Raw genomic sequence first — 20,887 nt, 5'->3', positions numbered from 1 at the left:
TGCTGCCATCCATCCCAAGAAATATCCATTCTTGGATTATAATGGTGAACTCCTGGAAATCGAACCACAGGCAGCTATCAACAATGATTATAAGTTAGAGCATCCAACATTCAAGAAGCTAATGTATAAGTTCAATCAAGTCTTTGGTGCCCATGGAGATGGAGCGGTCACGGAATTTATGCTTCCCTGTGGAAGACTACCGTGGACCAATGGACTAATCTGGCGGGATCATGTCACCATTGATGTTGTCGGAGGAGGAGAAGATCATTATTCCGACACCAGGTTTCGCCAATGGGAGAAATACATAGCTTTTATGAAGAAGACAAAGGGATTGCCGTATCCATCGGTATTCAATGAGGCAACACTAGCCGTCTTTGTAGAGGCAATCGGTGCAGCTCTGGGCCGTGCCATTATGCCCCCCGGCTCGCACATTTGGGTTAAGGCATTTACCGACACGGCCACTATGGTTGCATTTGCTTGCATTTTTGCCGGGATAGGACTGCGCCGCGCTAGGCCTCAGGTGGCGCAAGGTCTGATCAAAGCTGGGGCGCTGGCTACGGCCATGGCGGTGATCGTGTCGCTGGGAGCGGGCCTTCCGGGCGTGCTGGCGTGGCCTGTCGGTGGTGCCGCCTTTGCCCTGGTGGCGACTGCGGTGGCGTGCGCCTGATCTGAATGTATCAACAATCCAAAGCTGCTCTGCTCTGTAGATCTTCTTCTTCCGCTGCCTTTTATTTTTACGTTTGTTTGTTTGGTTATTAGGATTGCTTGATTAAGAATGTGCAATGACCTTTGAGGTTTTGGGTTTCTCTGATGAGAAGTGAAAATAAGATAATGAAATTGAGGGCCTGGTTCTGGTTGATGATCATCCTAATTTTGGGCAGCTTTCAGACCACATTTAATTTGATGATTGATTCTGCTGCAATCTAACATGTCTCGCGAATTACAGAGTGGATAAAGTTAGTTAGTTAGTTAGTTCGAGTGTCCATTGCAGAATGGAATCTTGGTTAGATGAGTTCCCTGTAATTAATGATTTTGAGGTCAAAAGCGTGTCTTGATACCGCCCGCGATTTGCTCCTAATGGGACGATTCAGGCCTGAAAAATATGCTTTGGAACGGCTTCAGAATTTTAAATTTTAAATCCGACCAATTGGAGGGATAATAGATTTTACTAAAACTAGCACTACACTGGATCTGACCTATATATTTTAATAATTATTAGAATTACTATATATTTATATAATCTAATATAATATATATTATTTATTTTAAAAAATTAAAACATAAAACAAATCTCTAATTTTTGAATAAAATTTGTTTTTGTGTTTGTTCTTTCTCAATTCTTTTAACAAAGGAGACTACCGCCGTTCCCTCGTCCGCCGGAAGATTACCGTCATCATTTGATTGTTTTGATACTTTTATTGCTTACTTTAGTATTAAATTATTGATAAATTATACAACTTTTTTAAAAAAAAAAAAATTTATTGAGTTGACCCCAAACCCGGAGGAATTTAGGACGAAGCCCTATAGAATTCGTTTCAAGTCGATCTTATTATCATCCATAATATTGCGGTTTCGGGGTTTTGAATTCAAATAAGCTTTTGGTTCAAAATGTGCTTTTTTAAACATATGATTTTAAAATTTTATTATCTCACATAACATCATTTTAAACATTATTTTAATACCAAACACCAACTATCAAATCAAACCCAAAAAAACACAGCTTTTGATTAAATATGAAATTAAATTTTATATAATTCAGTTTGGATTATTGTTTGTCCACAATTTCGATTGGATGCTTTGAACCGGCTATCTTAAAAATTTTGGGCAAATCTATGTGCCGCCCGGCGAGCTCATGATGCACACTTTTGACCTCAATTTCATTATCTTATTTTCACTTCTGATCAGAGAAAACCAAAACCTCAAAGGTAAAGGTGGTTGGTTGGTTGGTTGGTTGCACATTCTTCATCTAATCATAACCAAAAAGTAAACATAGAAATAAAAATAAAAAGGCAGCAGAAGAAGATCTACAGAGCAGAGCAGCTTTTGATTGTTGATACAAGGGATGGAGCAAAGCAATCAGGCGCACGCCACCGCAGTCGCCACCAGGGCAAAGGCGGCACCACCGACAGGCCACGCCAGCACGCCCGGAAGGGCCATCCCCAGTGACACGATGACAGGGAAAGCCGTAGCCAGCGCACCAGCTTTGATCAGACCTTGCGCCACCTGAGGCCTAGCGTCGGCGCAGTCCTATGCCCACAAAAGTGCAAGCAAATGCCTTAACCCAAACGTGTGAGCTGGGGGGCATAATGGCACGGCCCAGAGCTGCACCGGCTGCCTCTCCAACGTCGGCTAGTGTTGCCTCGTTGAATACCGATGGATCCGGCAATCCCTCTGTCTTCTTCATAAAAGCTATGTATTTCTCCCATTGGCGAAACCTGGTGTCGGAATAATGATCTTTTCCTCCTCCGACAACATCAATGGTGACATGATCCCACCAGATTAGTCCATTGGTCTGCGGATACGGTAGTCTTCCACGGGGAAGCATAAATCCCATGACAGCTCCATCTCCGTGGGCACCAAAGACTCGATTGAACTTATCCATTAGCTTCTCGAATGTTGGATGCTCGAACTTATAATCATTGTTAATAGCCGCCTGTGGTTCGATTTCCAGGAGTTCTCCATTATAATCCAAGAATAGATATTTCTTGGGATGGATGGCAGCAGCTGATCTTGTCTCGGTTGAAGACCTACCAGCTGGGCCGAAAAAAGACCAGCTATCATAATCAATCTTTCCACCATCTTCTTCTTCTTCATAAGGATTGAACTTAAGAGCAGCAGCAGCAATAGGATTAGGATTAGGATTAGGATCATATATGCAGTTGTAGGGGTTTCCAACGAGTTTTTGTCCTTTCCCAGCCAAGCCATCGAAGGTCAAGATCTAACCTCCTGTTGGCTCTTCATTTGAAAACACACACAACACTGCAACTTTTTTATAAAGTCATCATTCATCCTGTCCGCACCAGACCCTCTTTATTTTTATTTTATTTTCTAATCTCCGAGTTGAAACTTGAACGCGTCGAGGCCAACATTCACCAAAATCAACTCAATTCATTTGCAGCAGCACCATCTCCTCCTCTTATGGCATCCAAGAACATCAAACACTTTGAGCTTTACCTGGACAATCATCGCCCCTCTTTCACCAAATCTTCAGAAAACAGGGATAGGGTTTCTCCGGTGGTTGTCGCGCTCAGTTCCGGCGCGGCGGCGTTGCTTCCCCTTCTTCGGCGGAAACCCCCAGACCCCGGAGATCAAGCTATTCTGTCTGCCTACAATGCGTTACTGATCTGCCTTATGCTCGCCTTATCCTGCTCTTTCAGCGCCGTGTTTCTTCTGCGGAAAAGACCGAAAACCGCCGGAGTGCTGAGAATCGCCGGAGCTATTTGGATATCCTCCGCTTGCGGTCTACTGCTCCACGCCATTATCCCCAATCGGCGATCTGCACGTATCGTATCGCCGGCGAAGATCGGAACTGGCGTGGCGAACATCGAACGCCTGGTTCGAAGTAGGTGCTAGAAAACATAAATCAGGGCGTTGTATGGATTTGGAATTTGCGTGGAATTTTACAGAAATGAAGTTACTTACTGCAAAACCCAAAGGATATTACTCCCTTCATCCGGCATGTCCATTTATTTTTTTAAAATTATAAATATATTTTAAAATTTATATTTTATAATTTTTTAAATTTTAATTAAATTATTCAATTATAAGACTCTCTCCATCCATTAAAATTAACTTAATTGGAGATACAAATTTTCTTTTTTCTTTTTTCGAGATTTTATTTATTTTTAATTATAAAATTATTTTTTAAAATATCATTTTTATCATTTATTTCTATCCCACTAAATAATATCAATTTTTTATTATAATAAAAACAACTACACTAATACCACAATACTAATTTTTATAGTCACTCTCATTGTATTTAACATCCTTAGTATAATTTTTTTTTTGTACAAATTTTATTTTATTAGTATTATAAGATATTTTTGTAATTTTTGTAATTTTTTTACTATATTTTTGTATAATAATTAATATTCAAATATCAACAAACAAAAAAAATAAATAAAAAAAGTATTTTTTTCATATACGTGTATATATATATATATATTTGTTTTTTCTTCTATCCTCAACTACTATTTTTTTATGACGTAAAAAAGCCACAGTTGCTATTGTCAAGTGCTTTGAATAAATCCCAGTCGAGAAGTCCAACAAAAAAAAGTCATATTAGTCGTTAAAGGTTTGAATACATAAAAAGTAACGAGTTCAAACTCCCGACCATTGTCCCTTATATGATCTGTTTTATTATTTTGTAACCAAACCAACACTAAAGAAGCTATTAATAAGCAAGAAGCAAGCAATTCAATTAAATGAAATTCATTCCAAGTAACAGATAAAAATAAATTACCTTACACTTTGTCATTTAACACACACACAGTAATGTAGCACTAATACTAACAATAAATATACAAGAGAAAGCAGCCAAATATGCACTTTGTAAAACCACCTTTGGATTCGACCCACAGGCAAATAAATTATCTTTCACCTGTTTGTTTTGTCCCCAGAATCAGTTAGTCGTTTCCGGCTTCTGTCCGTCGGACACCTTCTAAATTGTTGAAGACCAATGTAGGAGGAGGCAGGCATTGGTGTGGTGCTGCTATTGCTATTGCTATTGCTATTGGCTTTCTATCTTCTTCCACAAAGATAAGGTTCTCCTAATTATAGAGTCTGCCGAAAATCCTTCTGCGTAGGCACTAATGGCTGTCAGGAGGCTCTTGAATTTCTCCCCATCATCCTGTGTCATTCACCCCAGCCAAGCTTTAGGAATCAAGGGTTTGTGTTGCATATGAAAAACATATGCCAATATTCAAAGCATAAAAATGTAAATAACTACCGGAGATTCCATACAAATTCGAGTTTTAAGCAGTGATAGACCGTATGTATGCATACATTATATATTCAACTAGTTATACTTTATTATTCCGAAAAAACCTATACAAATATGGGGTGGGGTGGGAAGATGAACTGGCCTAAAGTTACTGTGTCGGAAAAATCCATCAGGAATTTATTATTCTCACATTATCATGATGCAACCAAGGCTACATGCAAATTGGTTCTCGATTTAACAGCATAATCAGATTAATGTAATCAACCCATTTTCATTTAATAAAAACACAATGCAAAGGATTCACAATCTCAGTTCTCACATAAATAGCTAAAAAAAGGAATATCTTGCATCGCGCTAACCTCTGGTTTACTGAAAGCTATATCTTTAGTGGCAAATGGAACCATGTAGAATGGAAGATCAGAACGTAGCATAGCCTACATTGTATAAAAGAAGGTACTCAGCACATAGAATATCCAAGTTTTCAGAAAGCGATTATTCAACAGACAAAGAAACTCACCAGATTCTTGCTGAGAATAGCTTGCTCGGAACTCTCAATCAAAGACTGAATGAAATAAAGTGGCATTAAAATCTAGAAGAAGAATTAAAATATCCAAACACATGCCAAGCCAATTCAACATAAACCAGTAGTAGGACAAAGATTCTGAATAGAAATCAAAATCTTCATCAGAATTTTTTCAGTTCTAGATTTCTGACATTGCTAGTGACAGATTTATTAACTTGGAGTTTTCAATCTTTATTAAAATATCGTAAATCATCGTTAATTTTCTTCATCTAGTTGGACATAACAACATCCAACACTAACTCATACAATCATAATTTACCTAGAGTATAGCTAAAGTGAATGCTAGTCCAACCTTTCTAGCAGTATCTATTTCATTCTAAATTTATTTCCATGTCTTAGCAGGATTGGAAATAATTGATTGTGATTAAAACCAAAAAATCCTTATCCCTTCAATTCCATTTGGTAATCTCTCTACAATGATAAGAACAGCTAAGCATGTGTCTAAGTAGAACACCATCAGAATGGTCTATAGAGAAATATAACTCTTTTTTTTTTTTCTATTTTGTCTTTTTTAAATTCAAGCCATGAAAGGTAAAAAACATGAAAACCCAAATATGAGGAACTTCCACAATAGTAATTCCAACCTTTCTTATCCGGTCCTCTTGAACTTGGTCAGCGCAATCCAACAAGTTCTCCAGTGAACCTAACAATATAAAACAGATAAGATTGATTCAACAAACATTCACTTGAAAAATATATATACAGACCAAAGCAATACTTGCATTCCAATAATTTCATAGGGCAACATAGTTCTTAGTTCATGTAAAATGATTTGAAATGAAGTCTCGTTCTCCGGTTTGCATTTGACTAGAAACTCAGTTGACAAAATAATATTCTATAAAGAACATCATGATAGGTATGTGGCTTTTTAATAATATGTAATCAGCTGTAATGGTTAGAAGATAGCATAAAATCAATCAAGAGGTCACGTAGTACTTCCATGATTCAGATATTAATTATGCTTTGCATCTATGCAATCTGTTGCATATTCAGATAAGTTAATCATCATATGTTACAAGGAAAGCAAGACATCAGAACTTCAATCACTCAGTTTCATTTCTTCCAGGTCTAGCAGTGAATGAAAAGAGAAAGATAGCACAAATCAGAACAGGATTTCCAGCAGCATGAAATTCTATTGTTGAAAATATAAATAAATAAATAAAACAACATAAACACTATGACAAGTAGTATGTGAACATACCAAACTTTGTAATAAGTTGAACAGCATGTGCATTTCCAATTCCATCAACTCCTGCATTCCAGGCAACTTATCAATTCATAATATTTTGCAATCTAGCAATCAATGACCCACCACCCCCCAAAAGAAATCATTGAAAAGCACCAAAAGTTGAGCAATATGTTGGAAATAAAAAAATAAGCTGCTGCAGGCATCAATATCCCAATGGCAGATTACTAACAATTTTACAAGTCTCACTTATATCAAACTTATTTTTCTCTGCTCAAAGTCCGATGACTTAATTGTTGCCATTAGTATCTGTAATATCAAATTGAGACAACCAATATGGTTTTGGCTTTCGGCCACAAATGTAGATGGAATGGTTGAACCAAACAAATAATGTTGAATACTTCTCTCACATTCTACTTCAAACTTAGCATTGCCAAATTTAAGAGCATAAGAAAAAAAGTATCATGGGAGATTCAAGAGGGACAGACAGAAGTATTAATCACCAAGTTTAACAACTTTATTCAGTCCAAAACTCGAACAAGGATGGCCTAATAAAATCAAGAATCAAACTAGAAAATGAGAGAAAACCTGGTATGTTATCAGATCTGTCACCCATAAGTGCTATTACATCAACAAATTGAGATGGCTTCAAGGATCCATATTTCTCAGCAAAATCTTCGAGCCCAAAAGAAGACATCCTGAGAAGAATTCCAAGAATGTCTTTAACAAAAATCATCATAAATGCAAACAACCATAGTTTTTTTAAAAAAAAATAAATAAATTTACACATGAGGTCATAATAACTTCAGTACCCAGTATTTTACAAATATTCACAGAAATGGTATTACTCATGATAAAATAAGTGTCACAACACTCCTGAGTTAGGAAAAAGAAACACCACTTTAAAATGTACTGTCTTGAATAGAGGCAGCAAATGATTGTTCCTTATGTTCATTAAACCAAGAAGTCATACATTTGATAATGGCCGATGACCCTAAGAAGAGATTCTAATAATCTACAACATATATAACTTTCTACCATTTTTCTTCACATATCCAGTTCTTTCCCTTTGGAATTAAACTCAAGTGATGTACCCACCAACTAGATAAAAGATCCTCCGTCTACTCATGAAACTCGCTTTTAACCAGAAAATGATGAAAGATTCACCGAGAAATGGTTATCCAGAGACTTTGCAAATAGTTTCAGTATCTATAGAGAATTCAAAGACATAGCAAAACTTTGTATTCTATCTAAACGGTGAGATAGATATTATGATGGAATTATGTATAACATATAATAAATTAATGAAAAGTAATTTGTGAAGGGAAGTATAGTTGAAACCATAAAAATGCCAGAGACTAACTCAAAGCCACGAGGAGCAATTCGCAGGAGTCGCAATGAAGGAGATAAAATCTGAAAAAAATCTTTATCTGGAGACACAACACGTACCTATAAAAATAAATTTCAAGGAAATCATAAGCCAATGAAAAATATAACAAACACTGGATATATAAATAGCAAGACTAACTCACTCAATCAAGGAATTCAGTATAAGTATGAAAAATATTGTTGAAGGATGAGAAGAAGATGCCAAGGGCTAACTCAGAAAGACATGGCCACAGTCAATATTTTCATCAAGTCCAAATTCACCTGCTTGACAGCAGTATGAACTTCTAAATACAGCAGCAGTGCCAATCTTTAATTCTATTTTGCATACTTTGTGCTTTGCAAATCTTCACATTTTGTGGAAAAAACAGCACAAAACTAATGTTAACTAAGTTCCAGGCATTGGTGTCACTGATTATTTACCGCACCAAATGGTTGAATGTCCTTCCTCAAACAATTTGCCAGCATAAAATTTTGCCCTAAAATGATGAAATCGTTACTCCTTCCATCAAATTCAGCAAAGATGAGATGTGTGTGTGTGCGCGTGTGTTTAAATTAGAGACAGGCATACTTCATAATCAACATAGACTAGTGCATTGCCCAAAACTTTCAAACCACTCATTCACCAACTCTATACATAGATAAACATCAAAAACTGATGCTATCTTCTATGTGATTATGCAACTACTTACTTAATCACTTAGTCAAAATATTTCTACAAGAACAAAGCTATTATAGAATGTTCACTTTGGATCGCTCATAACCTCATTCAACCAGAATACCGATATTACCTTGAATCCATCATTAACACTTCTAATAGCAAGGGTCCCAATAACATCGTCAGCTTCAACACCTGGGACCTGCAAGGAGTAAAGAAATTAATAGTCATTTTCTTTACACTCTTTAACGATGCTGAACCAACATGTTATCTGCATACCTCAATTACTTTGATGGACATCGCCTTTAAGGAAGCTTTCAAGTATTGAAGCCCCTGAACCACAGTGTCAGGGGTAGGACTCCGATTGCTTTTGTAAGCAGGATATAGTGTGTGCCGAAAATTCATGCCTAAAAATATTTAATCAATTACATATCGTCAGTCATAGATAATTTGAGTACCACCAAGACACCAACTCTTAATAATACACAGAGGTGGCAAAATTGCTTAGACACCACAAAAGAGGTTCTTCTATCAATTAATTGTGAGGCAGCAAGATTCAATGTAGAAGTCAAAGAAAAGGGAAATTTTGATGGTCAAGAGTTGTTCAAGGAATAATTTCATGGAAAATTTAAATATAAGAAATTTCAGGGATAAACAAAGGAACAAAGATCATAGAAACTGTGCTATCTGCATAACAAATTAGAACAAGAAAAGAACTTGGAGACTGGAAACAGGAAACTGTATTTATGAGTTGCAACCATTAATCTTGTCAAAGAAAACTAGAATTTACATTCTATGTAAGTGATTATCATTAGATGTAAAATTGATTATCTAAATGACATGCAATGGAGGTAAATAAAAAGGCTTATGTATGAACAGAGTTTCTAGCTCAGAATGGAAATGTAAGTAATCAACAAATAATTGACTATAAATGCAGTATCATCTTCAGAAGGTCACTTCGTCTTAAAAGCTTAAGAAGCCCAAATTGATAAGAGAATGTGGCTTTGTTCACACAACTCATTGTTTTACTGACACAATTCCCAATATATAATATATATTCTATTTTCTCACAAGAAGTCACACAAAATATTATTTTTTATACTACCTGACACGATTCCTCCTACCTCACATAAAAAAAATACTTAAACACTAAACAAACAAACCCTATATCATTTCATATTATTTATTCATTAAATAATTACTCCAACACCCCTTATGTGCATGTGGCTCTCATTTCAAGTATGTGAATAAATTGTTTTTGTTTGATTGAAGTAAGTTATGAATAGCATAGAGCAATTATGTACATTTACTTAATTTTATTTTATTTTATTTTTTTATATTAAAATATTGTATAAAATTGTGAATTTTTTACAGTAGTACATAGCACCTATTCCATTATATGATACATTAGAAGATACAAGTTTACAAAGACGATATGATAACCATTGTGTGTTTGGTGTCAAGGCATTTTTTAGGACGTGAAACTAGATAAGATGTTTGCCAAAGATGACCTTGGTTATGCATTGATCTGAACCAATGCATCTAGGTGACTAATGTAGCATTCTACCAATGCATTTAGACATATGACATATCTATTAGATTAAATTACTATTTGAGTTTATGTATTTTATATCGGGTCATTTAATAAACCAACTCATATATTCTCTCAAAATGTAACATGCCGGGTACATCCTTGTAAACCTTAGAATGTACAGGAAGGCTGCCTCTTGAATCTGAATTCCACTATCACCTCAAAAATATATATCCCATTCTAATATTATCTAGTCGTCACTTTCCCAAAGCATCAGACCTATAACACCACCACCACCACCACCACCACCACCATATTTTTTACTCTGAGACAACACTTGCCAACAAAAGAAATGTGTGTGAGTTACCTGCACCGGTCAATACTTGGTCAACACCTAGTCAATGCATCAATAATTTTGTTGCCGCCGACTCCGGCCACGTGTGAAGGTGCGGCTGCTGTTTAGTTGCTAGAATGTTCCGAATATATTGAGATATTTTTGACCTATTTGTCAAATTTCTAGTTTTTTATCAAGTTTCTTATTTGGTTTTAGGTATCTGTTTGGAGTTTCTATCTATTATGATTTAGTACAGCTGCAACAATAGAAGCTCTCCGGGTGCAACAAAGGATTGCTGCCATAAGAAACCTTATTTTGACGCTGCCGCTATAACAGAAGATCGTGGCCATTACAAATTCTAATTTGGTCAAAACTTTAATTTCTTAGAGTTTACCATCGCTGTCACAACAAAGAATCAACTGGTCCAAAGCCCAATTATGAAGTTTGTCAGAATTCAACCTACACCTCTGGTCTCATTTACCAAACTCAAGGTGGCATTTCCGACACAAACTTGAGTTTGAGAGAGTGTAGATATATTTTAAAAAATATTTTGGCTAATATTATTTAGATTTAGATAATTATTTAGACATATCTACTAGATTAGATTATTATTTAAGTTCATCCATTTCATATCATATCTATAAATAGGGCCTAATTTCATTATTAAAAAAACAACTTATAAAGTCTCTCAAAATGTAACACCAAGGATATTGACATACAATAAGCAGATTCTTCCATTTAAGACATGTAGACCTTTTCTAAAAACTAAACTAAGCAGTTGAGAAGCCAGAGTTTCATTACATCTTAGGATGTGTGTTTTTGTCAAAAAACACCAACATATTTCCCCAAAAAAATTAATATATCACACACACTCATTATTTTTATATGACCTACACAATTCCCTATATCTAAAATATCCCTTCAAATCATTTCACAAAACAAACACATCCTTAACATTTCCATTGTAAGAAACATTCAAAAATTAGTGTCAATTGCTGCAAGAATGCTTCAAATGAATGATATGAGGAACGTGCATATCTATTTTACTAAATAATAAATCATCAATAAGTACCAAAAGAGGAATAGAAGCTTTAAGCATCCAACAAAGAACAACAGCGAATAACAATTATAAGAGATCATAATTTCATAATTGTTCAAATCCCCTACTAAGAATATTATTTGTCACCTAGAGATTATGAAAACCTCAGTAAAACAAAAAAGAAGGGTGCAATCCTCACACTCTAAATAAATTCATGTCCGAGCTGGTTTCTCTTCAATCAGGGATCACACAGTAAAATCAACCACAGAAGCACTCAAGAAAGAAGAATCACTTTTGTGAAACTCTAGAACTCACGTTACACATATCCATATGCATGTGTGACAAAAATGAATAGAAGCCAGGCACCAAAAAAATAGCTTCCAGAAATTAGCATGGCATTTATACTGAAAGGCATCTCTAGTTTAAACCTCAGTAAAAGGATTCAGTCGTGGCACACTTCAGAAAATAATGTATGTGTCAGCCACTCATCAACCAGAAGTCACAGTAGAGTTGGCCACATAATACCCAAGAAGCAGGAATCCCATCAATAACACAGGTACTCACAGAACATATATTCAAATGCATGTGACAGTAAGAAAACAAGTGAAGACCCAAAGAATGACCAAGATCAACTGCACTGTATCCAAAGTTCAACTGTGTGAAAATAGTACCATAGCAATTAGAAAATGGAGATTTCAACAATTATCCATTTACTTGGGCTGTTTTGTATGCACCCAACAATTTCACAAGCAATAATGAATGAAGAGGAGGGGGAAAATTTTTTGCATACCTTTAGCAACAAAACTTCGTTCGGATGAAACATGACCATACGGGACGCCTGTAAAGATGAATTTTGTTTTTGTCAAATTATTCTCTAAGGAACCCACTCTGTCACACTTATATGGTTCAATACATTCCAGGATTATCAGATTTGAATTTGATGTTAGGTAACCAGGGTTGATTCAATAAAAGAAATTGCTTGAAGCAACCAGAACAAGGTGAGTCTTTCTAAAACATCCTATAGTCCTTTTGAGAATGAGCACACTGCATAATTGCAAACCAGACCTAGTGCTTTCCAGATTTTGCCAGACAACTTGAGTGAAATGCAATTGTGCACCAGTTTTCACTAAAAAAAAATGTGTGTGATGAATCTTCCACATCATTACGCAACTGTCAGCAACACAGCTAAAAGCTGCATAGAATGATAGCTGTGCTTTATGAAATTTTAACTTCCAGATGTAGTCCCACGTGAAAAGATTATTATTTTTATTCTTGCAAGGCTACAAAAACCTATAAGTGTGTTTGTTTCAGTTTTCAATCCTGTTTCACACTATTGAATCTATAACAAGATTATTTTTCTCAGGAAAAACACACTTCCAACAACTATTTTCCATTGAAAAATAATGAAATGCAAAACGCACGAAAACATTTAAAACACTTAAAAACTCAAACACACTACGATCTAGTTTGACTAATCTAATGTCACTTATTTGGGTCCACTAACTTTCTTCATATTATAACAAAATGTTTGATTCATATTGATAATAAAATACATGTGAATCATGACATAAATAATTGAAAAAAAAAAAGAAGAACAAGAAGAACAAACTAAACATTTTTATGAATTAAAGGGAGAAAAGTTCAAATTGACTTTTTTACAAAATACACTGTGTGTTTTGTGTTTTTACCTCCCGTATATACTAGTTAATCTACCACTTGACCTCACAAAAATCAAATCCAATACCTATTTTCCACGTAGGACACCATATCCAACAACTATTTTCATCTAGAAACTATCATAGCAAAAAAACACACAAAAAAAAAAAGATAGATAAATAAATAAATAACAAACATAAATGACCACACTGCACAGTCAACTATTGAAATATCATTGTACATAAGCTGTCTTATATGGCTTATAATTGAAGTTTATATATTGAAAGGACCAAAGCTTTAACTGATGTTAATTTTGCCAGCAAACCTAGGAAGTATGAATAGACAGAGCAAAATCTTTCAAAATGATTAAGATCATTGAATCAATTAAATTTAAAAAAAAAAATTGCATTATATAGAGAGAAATTGAAAAAGTACACCATAATCACCAATTAAAAAACAAGAGAGACAAACCATACGGAACAATGCTTAGCAGAAAAACTATATTCATGTATTTGAAACACTAACCACAAGCACTGTTATTTTTTGGGTATCCAATTCAAGGCTTAAGTGCAGTTATTCTCCAATCCCATCAGCACCACCTTACATGTCGCAGCATCAATGCATGTGGTTCTAGAAAGCAGAAGAAAATAAAACTAGCACATCCTAAGCATCCATAGCGATTCAAATGGCTAATGACATGGCTGTCACTGACAAATAGTGTGAAGGATTTTAAGTCATCAAAAAATTCCCACGAGACACAATGAAAAAGCTAGGAATGGCAACAGAAGAGGGTGCAGTGCCTTTGGTCAGCTGCTCCATGGTGTCAGGTCAGGGCAGTTGTGGGGGTGGGGTTGGTTTTTGCCCACACCTTCACCAATGATCCACCCCTACATAATATGCATACGCATATACACATACACATACAAATTATGTATGATGTATGCCTCATATTATATTAATTAATCATAACAAGAATTAAGTATTGAATGGTACTCCCTCCGTCCACACATAAAGTATACAATTACTTTTGGCGTGGTGTTTAAGAAATAATAGTATTTTAATTATAGTGAGTAGTTAAAGGTAGTATAATGACATTTTTGCCCTTATTTTTTGATATAAAAGTAATGATGTGATGTAAAGTAGGGGTATTTGTGGAAAAAAAGTGAGGTATTTAATGAAATATTTACTTTGTAAATGGGCATCCCAAAATAAAAATATGTATACTTTCTAGTTGAACGAAAGGAATAATTAATTATGATTTTAATTTTGTTGGTTACTTTTAGATATTTTTTATCAAATAATTATAAGAAAATGTAACACATAACTACTTATTCTTATACTGTAAGCTTCTATTAATAAGTACTTTATAGTTAATTTTTTAGGAATACTAATTTTATAATTATTGTTGAAATGAGTTGATATATTGAAATTCCATAAACTTATAATGAAGCAAACATCATTTTCAGTTAAATTACATTTGAATATAAAACAAAAAATTCCATTAGTTGATGGCCCTGCTTCCATGGAGATTGAGCAGGAAAGAGAAGGGCAATGGAATTGGTGAAGAGGTTAGGGCAGAGCAAAGGAGAGATTTTGCAATGGTGAAGGCCACTCCCTAACCCCATTTCCAGGCCTAGTCATACTCATTCTATGAACCATTCTATCTAAGAATCCCTATACACAAACCTCTATCATAAAAACGCATATGGAAATTATTTGTGTGGCTGTTTTATTTTCTGGCCAGGTTTCTAGGCCATGCTAATGAAATTCATCATCATTATTTTATATATAATAAGTCAACATTTCATATAAATGTATTCAGCATATTATATAGCTATAATCAGCATATGATAAAAGGGATATTCTAAACAAATTAATAAATTTAGCAATAACATATTGGTATATGAAAACAACATATTGTGCATCTACAGATATTATATTCAATCATAGAAAGCAGCATATGATCATTATTGAACAACATAATTAAATCACTTGCACCACTCAACATCTTGTAAACCTTGGATCAGCATTTCATATATGAGTTAGCACATTACATAACTAGAGTGAAACTGTGAAGACACAAACAAAGACTTGGTTTTGTGACACTTAAAGTTCAAAATTAAAGCATATTCCTCTCATATATGTATTTGACATATTAAACTATATATAGATATATACGCATCAGCACATTTCTGATAAAAAAAAAAAAAAAAAAAAAAAAAAAAAAACAAACCTATTAACAATGGATCCACCGCCATTCTTTTAATTGGAGATACCGTCATCATTTTCTAATAATAATAGTTTATAGTTTCAAGGTAACATTTATTAACAACCAAAGAAACCGGGATAAACCATTCAGAAAGTATATAAATCAAGTAATGCAAGATAAATAAGCATGAACAAAGAGAATCTTACCATCATGGTCAAAAACCACCTGAAAAGCCAAACACGGAGGAAATTTAACTTGTGTTAGAGCAAACACATATGACTAATAATTCAATACATAGATGCACAAAACCACAGAGAACAGTAGATAACTCAAATGGCATAAAGACCTTGGAGGCACAAAAAACACTATGGAATGCTACTTACTAAAGTACAGCACAAACATTGCTTAATTACAAGTACTAACATTCTTAAGGTAATTAGGAATAAATTCAACCTTGCATTTATGTATTATTAACATTCTTATGGCCAAGCTTTCTGAAGATTATAACATGCTTATATAATACTCCCTCCGTCATTCAAAAATTAAGTTCATTTACTTTTGGCACGACTTTTAATGTTGTGTGTACTTTTTGTATTTTATAATAAGAAAAGTAGAAAAAGAGGTAAAAAGTAGTAAGAAATGGTATGATTTTACTTTAAAAAGGAAACAAGCCTATTTTTTTATGACAGACAAAAAAGGACAATGAGCCTAGTTTTTTTATGACAGATAATTTACTTCAAAATTTATCATAATTTTATTTGATTGTATACATGTTTATCAACTGGATACAACAATAATATATGTTTCTAAGAGCATTTATCATGCGTGTAAGAGATTTAAAATGCCTATCTAGTGAGAAAAGAGGATTTGTAATTTCCAAAACAGAAGTGGTAATAAGGAAGGGAAATTGAATGGCAGGAAGCAAACTCTCATGTTTTTATCTTGATCTATTTCCTTTCATAAAATACATCCCCAAAACAAAGGCCTTCTACAAGGCACTCCAAAGTAACTGATGGCCATGAAACTAATCTTACAAGTTCCAAAAATGCTTGGAAGATGAGATTATCAAAAGTATGAGATAGTAGATGAGTGCTTTCATGGAGACGAAGTTAACTTTCTTGAGTAAATTTCATGACCTAAATTATACAAAGAAAAATGTCTACTTTCATCGATAAACCACTTATTTAAACGATGACATGTCAATGAAAATGTAGGAGCCAAACCTAATGCACAAGTAATATCCTATACCCATTGCAATGTGCCAGACAACAATTAGAAAGACATAATGCATTACTATTATTGGCTTTGAAAACGGCGTTGATTCTAGTTGAAGCTGTACAGTCAACTTTTTTACTAGTTCCAGAACAGTACAATTGTAAAGTTTTAAACCATGCACATTATAGTTATCAACAACTACAGAGGAAGAATCGTACCGCTACATGAGAAGGGATGAACTCCAAGACATCAATTATCTGCAGCAAAACAGTATGATATTTTTAAATTTTGACCTTTAAGCAGTTAAAACAGAGACATGATAACAACATATTTGGAGAAAAAGTCAAATATCTAATTTCTTAAGTTTTTAACAAACTAGATTGAATTATATGAGGAAACCTTTCATTGCTGAGTAGCTACAGATGTGAATATTTCTCATTAGACTTACCATTTCATCATCTTGGAAACACAGTGGTACTGTATGGTAGAAAAGACTACCATTCTACCAAACATCGTATGTCTTTCAGCACAGTATTATAAAATATTGCAGTGGACTTTGTTCCATAATCAAAAGAAAACCATAAACGGTAATTATGCATTTCATCTGCCTTGGCATGGTAAATCCATTATGACGAATCCTTTGAAATGACCAGACTAAATTGTTCTAAGAATCACTATTGATATACTGACTGGTTACAGAAATATTCATCATTAAGTTTATTCATTTCATCATCCTGACACAGCTTCAGATGATTTGTATTAGAAGCCAAATTAACGGTCCAAATACATTGCAAGTTTTTCGGCACAGAGAAACAGGATGAAACTATCATCAAGTTTCAAAGTAGAATGTATTCCATTAAAATGAAAATGATAGATGCAAATGACTGTGTCATCTGTTTTTTGGTTAAGTATTGAGACAACAATCTATATACAAGTCATACCATTTGATAAAAATGTTTCCTTTTATGTAACAATTCTCATTCAAAATAATAATAAGAAGAATAAGAATAACATAACTCTATTGTGAAATTTATTTGATGTGACATGAGCTCCCTGAAGCCAAAGAGACAATACTAAAATCATGCAATCAGTGCTCACACATAGTACTCATCACAATGGTTAGTTTTACCGATGAAAAAAAGTCATTAAAAACTAAAAGCACAATACACTAGAATGAAAATATAAAACTTACTAGAGATAAAGCATTGAAAATAGTAAGCACCCAATCCCCATTGCCATCAGCATTTGAAAGATGACCATGGTGCAATTTTGCTATTGATCCCAGAAAATTTGATTAGCTACATAGCAGAATATATCAACCAGAAGACATACTTCTCACAACGTAAAGCTACCACCAATTACCATAATGTTCACATAAGAGAGAATACAACCAAGCAAGCAGATAGTTAAAATATTTTGGGTGTGTTTGTTTGTGGGTTTAAGTTTTTGGGTTTGGAATTTTTAATAGTAAAAAGTTGAATTTGAATAGTTGTTTGATGTGATATAAATAGAAGTTGATGTGATGTTTTGAATGTAAAAGAAATTTGTAGTATAATATAAAAAAAGAAAAGTAATTGTTTGATGTGATATTTTTAGAGGAAAAAAAGAATCTTAATAGTAAAATCGTGTGGTAAAACCCACAAAAGATACAACCTTTATTCTTTTTTATATGGTTTTTGCAACTTTAAAATTCTCATTTCATCTGTAGTTTTTTGTTATGTTCTTTCTGCATATTCAATTTTTATATATTTCATATCCAGAATGATGATTATAGACTACAGTCAAGAACCTAAAGAAGTGAATAAGTGAATAGTGGCAGCTGCATATTATAACTTTTTGAAATAGTATGACACCATGGGATAGTATCACACATTAATATTCTGATGTGAGCAATATAATAGTACCAGAGAGGTCAACTTCCTTGGTTTTGTCCTGCTGATAGAGTAACATCACCAATTTTCTGTGTCCATGCTACGGCTAGATAGTTCGACATCAAAGGAAATTACTGAACAGAAGGAAACTTTAATTTGATATTCTTAACTTTTTTTTTTAATTCCATTTTATCCAAGTGGGTGTCTCTGCCAGTTTCAGTATCAGAAATTAATCAAAGGGCAAAACAGACAGACTTTAGCACAATCACCTTTAATTGTTTCAATCAAACACATACAAAACCTTAAAAATAATGTCACCACCTTGCTTTGAGGCACACAATAGAAACATTGCACTTACAAAGCGAAGTTTCTTTTCCCATTGGCTGGGAAGGAATTAAATTGTAAAATTTTCTGATAATTATACTCTCTAGATTTAATATTGTGAGTTGATATAGTTGAAATTGGGTATTATTTGTAGATATCCAGAAATGAAAACAGTCAATCTGATTGGAATCAAAGACACGCTGCATACAAATTTCAAAAATTATTAAAGAGAAGCTACGGCAATTTAACATATTAGAGAATAAATAAATCCAGTTATGACATGAACCTGCACAAGTAAAATTTTACGTACACCGAGTTGCACATTATTGCTCTGATGAAGGACTTGTTCACTTAGGTATCATAAATGAGCCACAATTTACTCTGAGGCTAATATAAACTAGATTTGCATCACATCTTTGTAATGTTAATGATTTGTTTTATATTAGCATCACATCTTTGTAATGTTAATGATTTGTTGTCCTCGTTCTTTCCATCCATTTCTCTACTCTACATTATATTCATTAAGTATCCATTCTCTGTGATTAATGATAAATGAAGGATGCAAAATGGAACACCACAGGATAACATTCACAAGCAAGTAAACAGAACGAACAGATTCAAAAAGATTAATCTATATTTATACATACCAATAAGCCTGTAATATGCTCTGTATATGATAGAAGTACCATCAATAAGCATTACTCTGCCATTTGGTAGACTAGTCGAAGCTGGTTTATTTTCACAGATATCAGAATCAAAAACTGGACTTTGTGCATTTTGTGCAGATGTACTCAGACCACTGGAAGAGAGGGAGTGCACAGCCTTAGATAGCCCATAATTCAATCTCTGACGCCCAATACCAAAATCCTGAGTAAACAAAACTAATTAGATAACAGAAGAAAAGAGAACAAATATACTATATCAATAGTATATAATGCTGCCCGTACCTTACTAAATAGAGTGGACGAAAAGAAAGTCCTGGGGTTTTGGAGAGCTATCAATTTCTTGTGTACTGCGTCATTTGCCAAAAGAGTTCTCCCACAATAACAAAATGCCATCCGAAAGACATGACCATGCTGGTGTGGGATCGGAAAGCAAGCCATGACCGTATGCCAATTCCTTTTTCTTGAATTGAATCTCGAGCTTCAGACTGTAGTTAAAGAAGAACTGAAATTCGTAATGAACACATATCGTTAATATACACATCGACAGAATTTAGTTTATCCTCCACCGCCCACACAATCCATATCACATTTTTGGTCCAAAAAAATGGTGCAAGCGAACAAAAAGGTTCAGTGGCTTTCGAAACCTAAATGACCTAATTTGTCTCCTCAGAATAGTAACAGAGATGTGCACTTATCTAGTCCTCCATAACTTCGGTGAAATTTTTCCCACTAAATCGAACTAGAGAGAAATGCACTTGTGTGATGCTTCATATCTTTTTCGAATCCTTAAACTTTGTGAAGGAAACTTGTACGAGGAATTGAACGGAGAATAGCACTCACCAGCGATTAAACCTCGCAGGCGGCGACTCCGCCGGCTCCGTCGTCTCCCACGGCTTCCCTTCCCTTCTAGTAATTTGGAGAACAAGTAAAAAGTACTACTCCGTCCGAGTACACATTTTCCATTTCGTCCCGCAAATGCAATGCTTTACTTTTTTTTCTTTTAAATAGGTTTAAACACTAATATAAACAAATCAGTCGTAACTAAAAGAGTGATCCTGTCTGGCCATCTCCGTCCCTCCATTTTATTTTTGTAATTGCTACCGTAAAAAGACATTGATGTACAGTAATTTTACTCTAAATTACATCGTAATTTTAATTTTAAAAAGAGTAATTTTTTATATTTATAAATTACATCGTAATTTTAATTTTTTTTACATTAAATTCATACATATATAATTTATATTTTATTTAAAATATATATATATATATATAAAAATTAATATTT

General features: G+C 34.1%; 1 protein-coding gene across 5 annotated transcripts; it reads right to left on the bottom strand.

Moving 5' to 3' along the window:
• Nucleotides 1-4,400: 4,400 nt before the first annotated feature.
• LOC127263658 (uncharacterized) lies at nucleotides 4,401-20,593 on the bottom strand. Of its 5 annotated transcripts, none has more exons than XM_051292790.1 (16): nucleotides 20,443-20,593; nucleotides 19,885-20,104; nucleotides 19,585-19,804; nucleotides 17,935-18,014; nucleotides 16,961-16,999; nucleotides 15,734-15,752; nucleotides 12,453-12,500; nucleotides 9,038-9,165; nucleotides 8,892-8,960; nucleotides 8,078-8,163; nucleotides 7,303-7,412; nucleotides 6,730-6,780; nucleotides 6,113-6,171; nucleotides 5,463-5,507; nucleotides 5,305-5,379; nucleotides 4,401-4,852 (listed from the first exon to the last, which is right to left on the bottom strand). In XM_051292790.1, the coding sequence occupies exons 2-16, from the start codon at nucleotides 20,038-20,040 to the stop codon at nucleotides 4,733-4,735; spliced, it is 1,305 nt and encodes a 434-aa protein (XP_051148747.1). In that variant the 5' UTR covers nucleotides 20,041-20,104; nucleotides 20,443-20,593; the 3' UTR covers nucleotides 4,401-4,732. The 5 variants fall into 5 exon arrangements, with proteins under 5 accessions (XP_051148747.1, XP_051148748.1, XP_051148749.1 ...); XM_051292791.1 differs by having other exon boundaries at nucleotides 19,885-20,087; XM_051292792.1 differs by lacking the exon at nucleotides 12,453-12,500.
• Nucleotides 20,594-20,887: the final 294 nt, after the last annotated feature.

This window comes from Andrographis paniculata, unplaced genomic scaffold (genome assembly GCF_009805555.1).
Source record: "Andrographis paniculata isolate CXL003 unplaced genomic scaffold, ASM980555v1 Contig69END, whole genome shotgun sequence".
NCBI classification, from domain to species: domain Eukaryota; kingdom Viridiplantae; phylum Streptophyta; class Magnoliopsida; order Lamiales; family Acanthaceae; genus Andrographis; species Andrographis paniculata.
This window is presented reverse-complemented; position numbering and strand designations above follow the sequence as displayed.

What these genes read in the sequence shown, in the direction of transcription:
- LOC127263658 (XM_051292790.1), bottom strand. Translation starts at nt 20,040, where the DNA reads ATGGCTTGCTTTCCGATCCCACACCAGCATGGTCATGTCTTTCGGATG. An exon ending in GTGTTAATGATGGATTCAAG is followed by an intron (nt 8,164 to 8,891) that starts GTAATATCGGTA and finishes TTATTTTTATAG; the next exon opens with GTACGTGTTGTGTCTCCAGA. An exon ending in CTATTCTCAGCAAGAATCTG is followed by an intron (nt 5,380 to 5,462) that starts GTGAGTTTCTTT and finishes TATACAATGTAG; the next exon opens with GCTATGCTACGTTCTGATCT.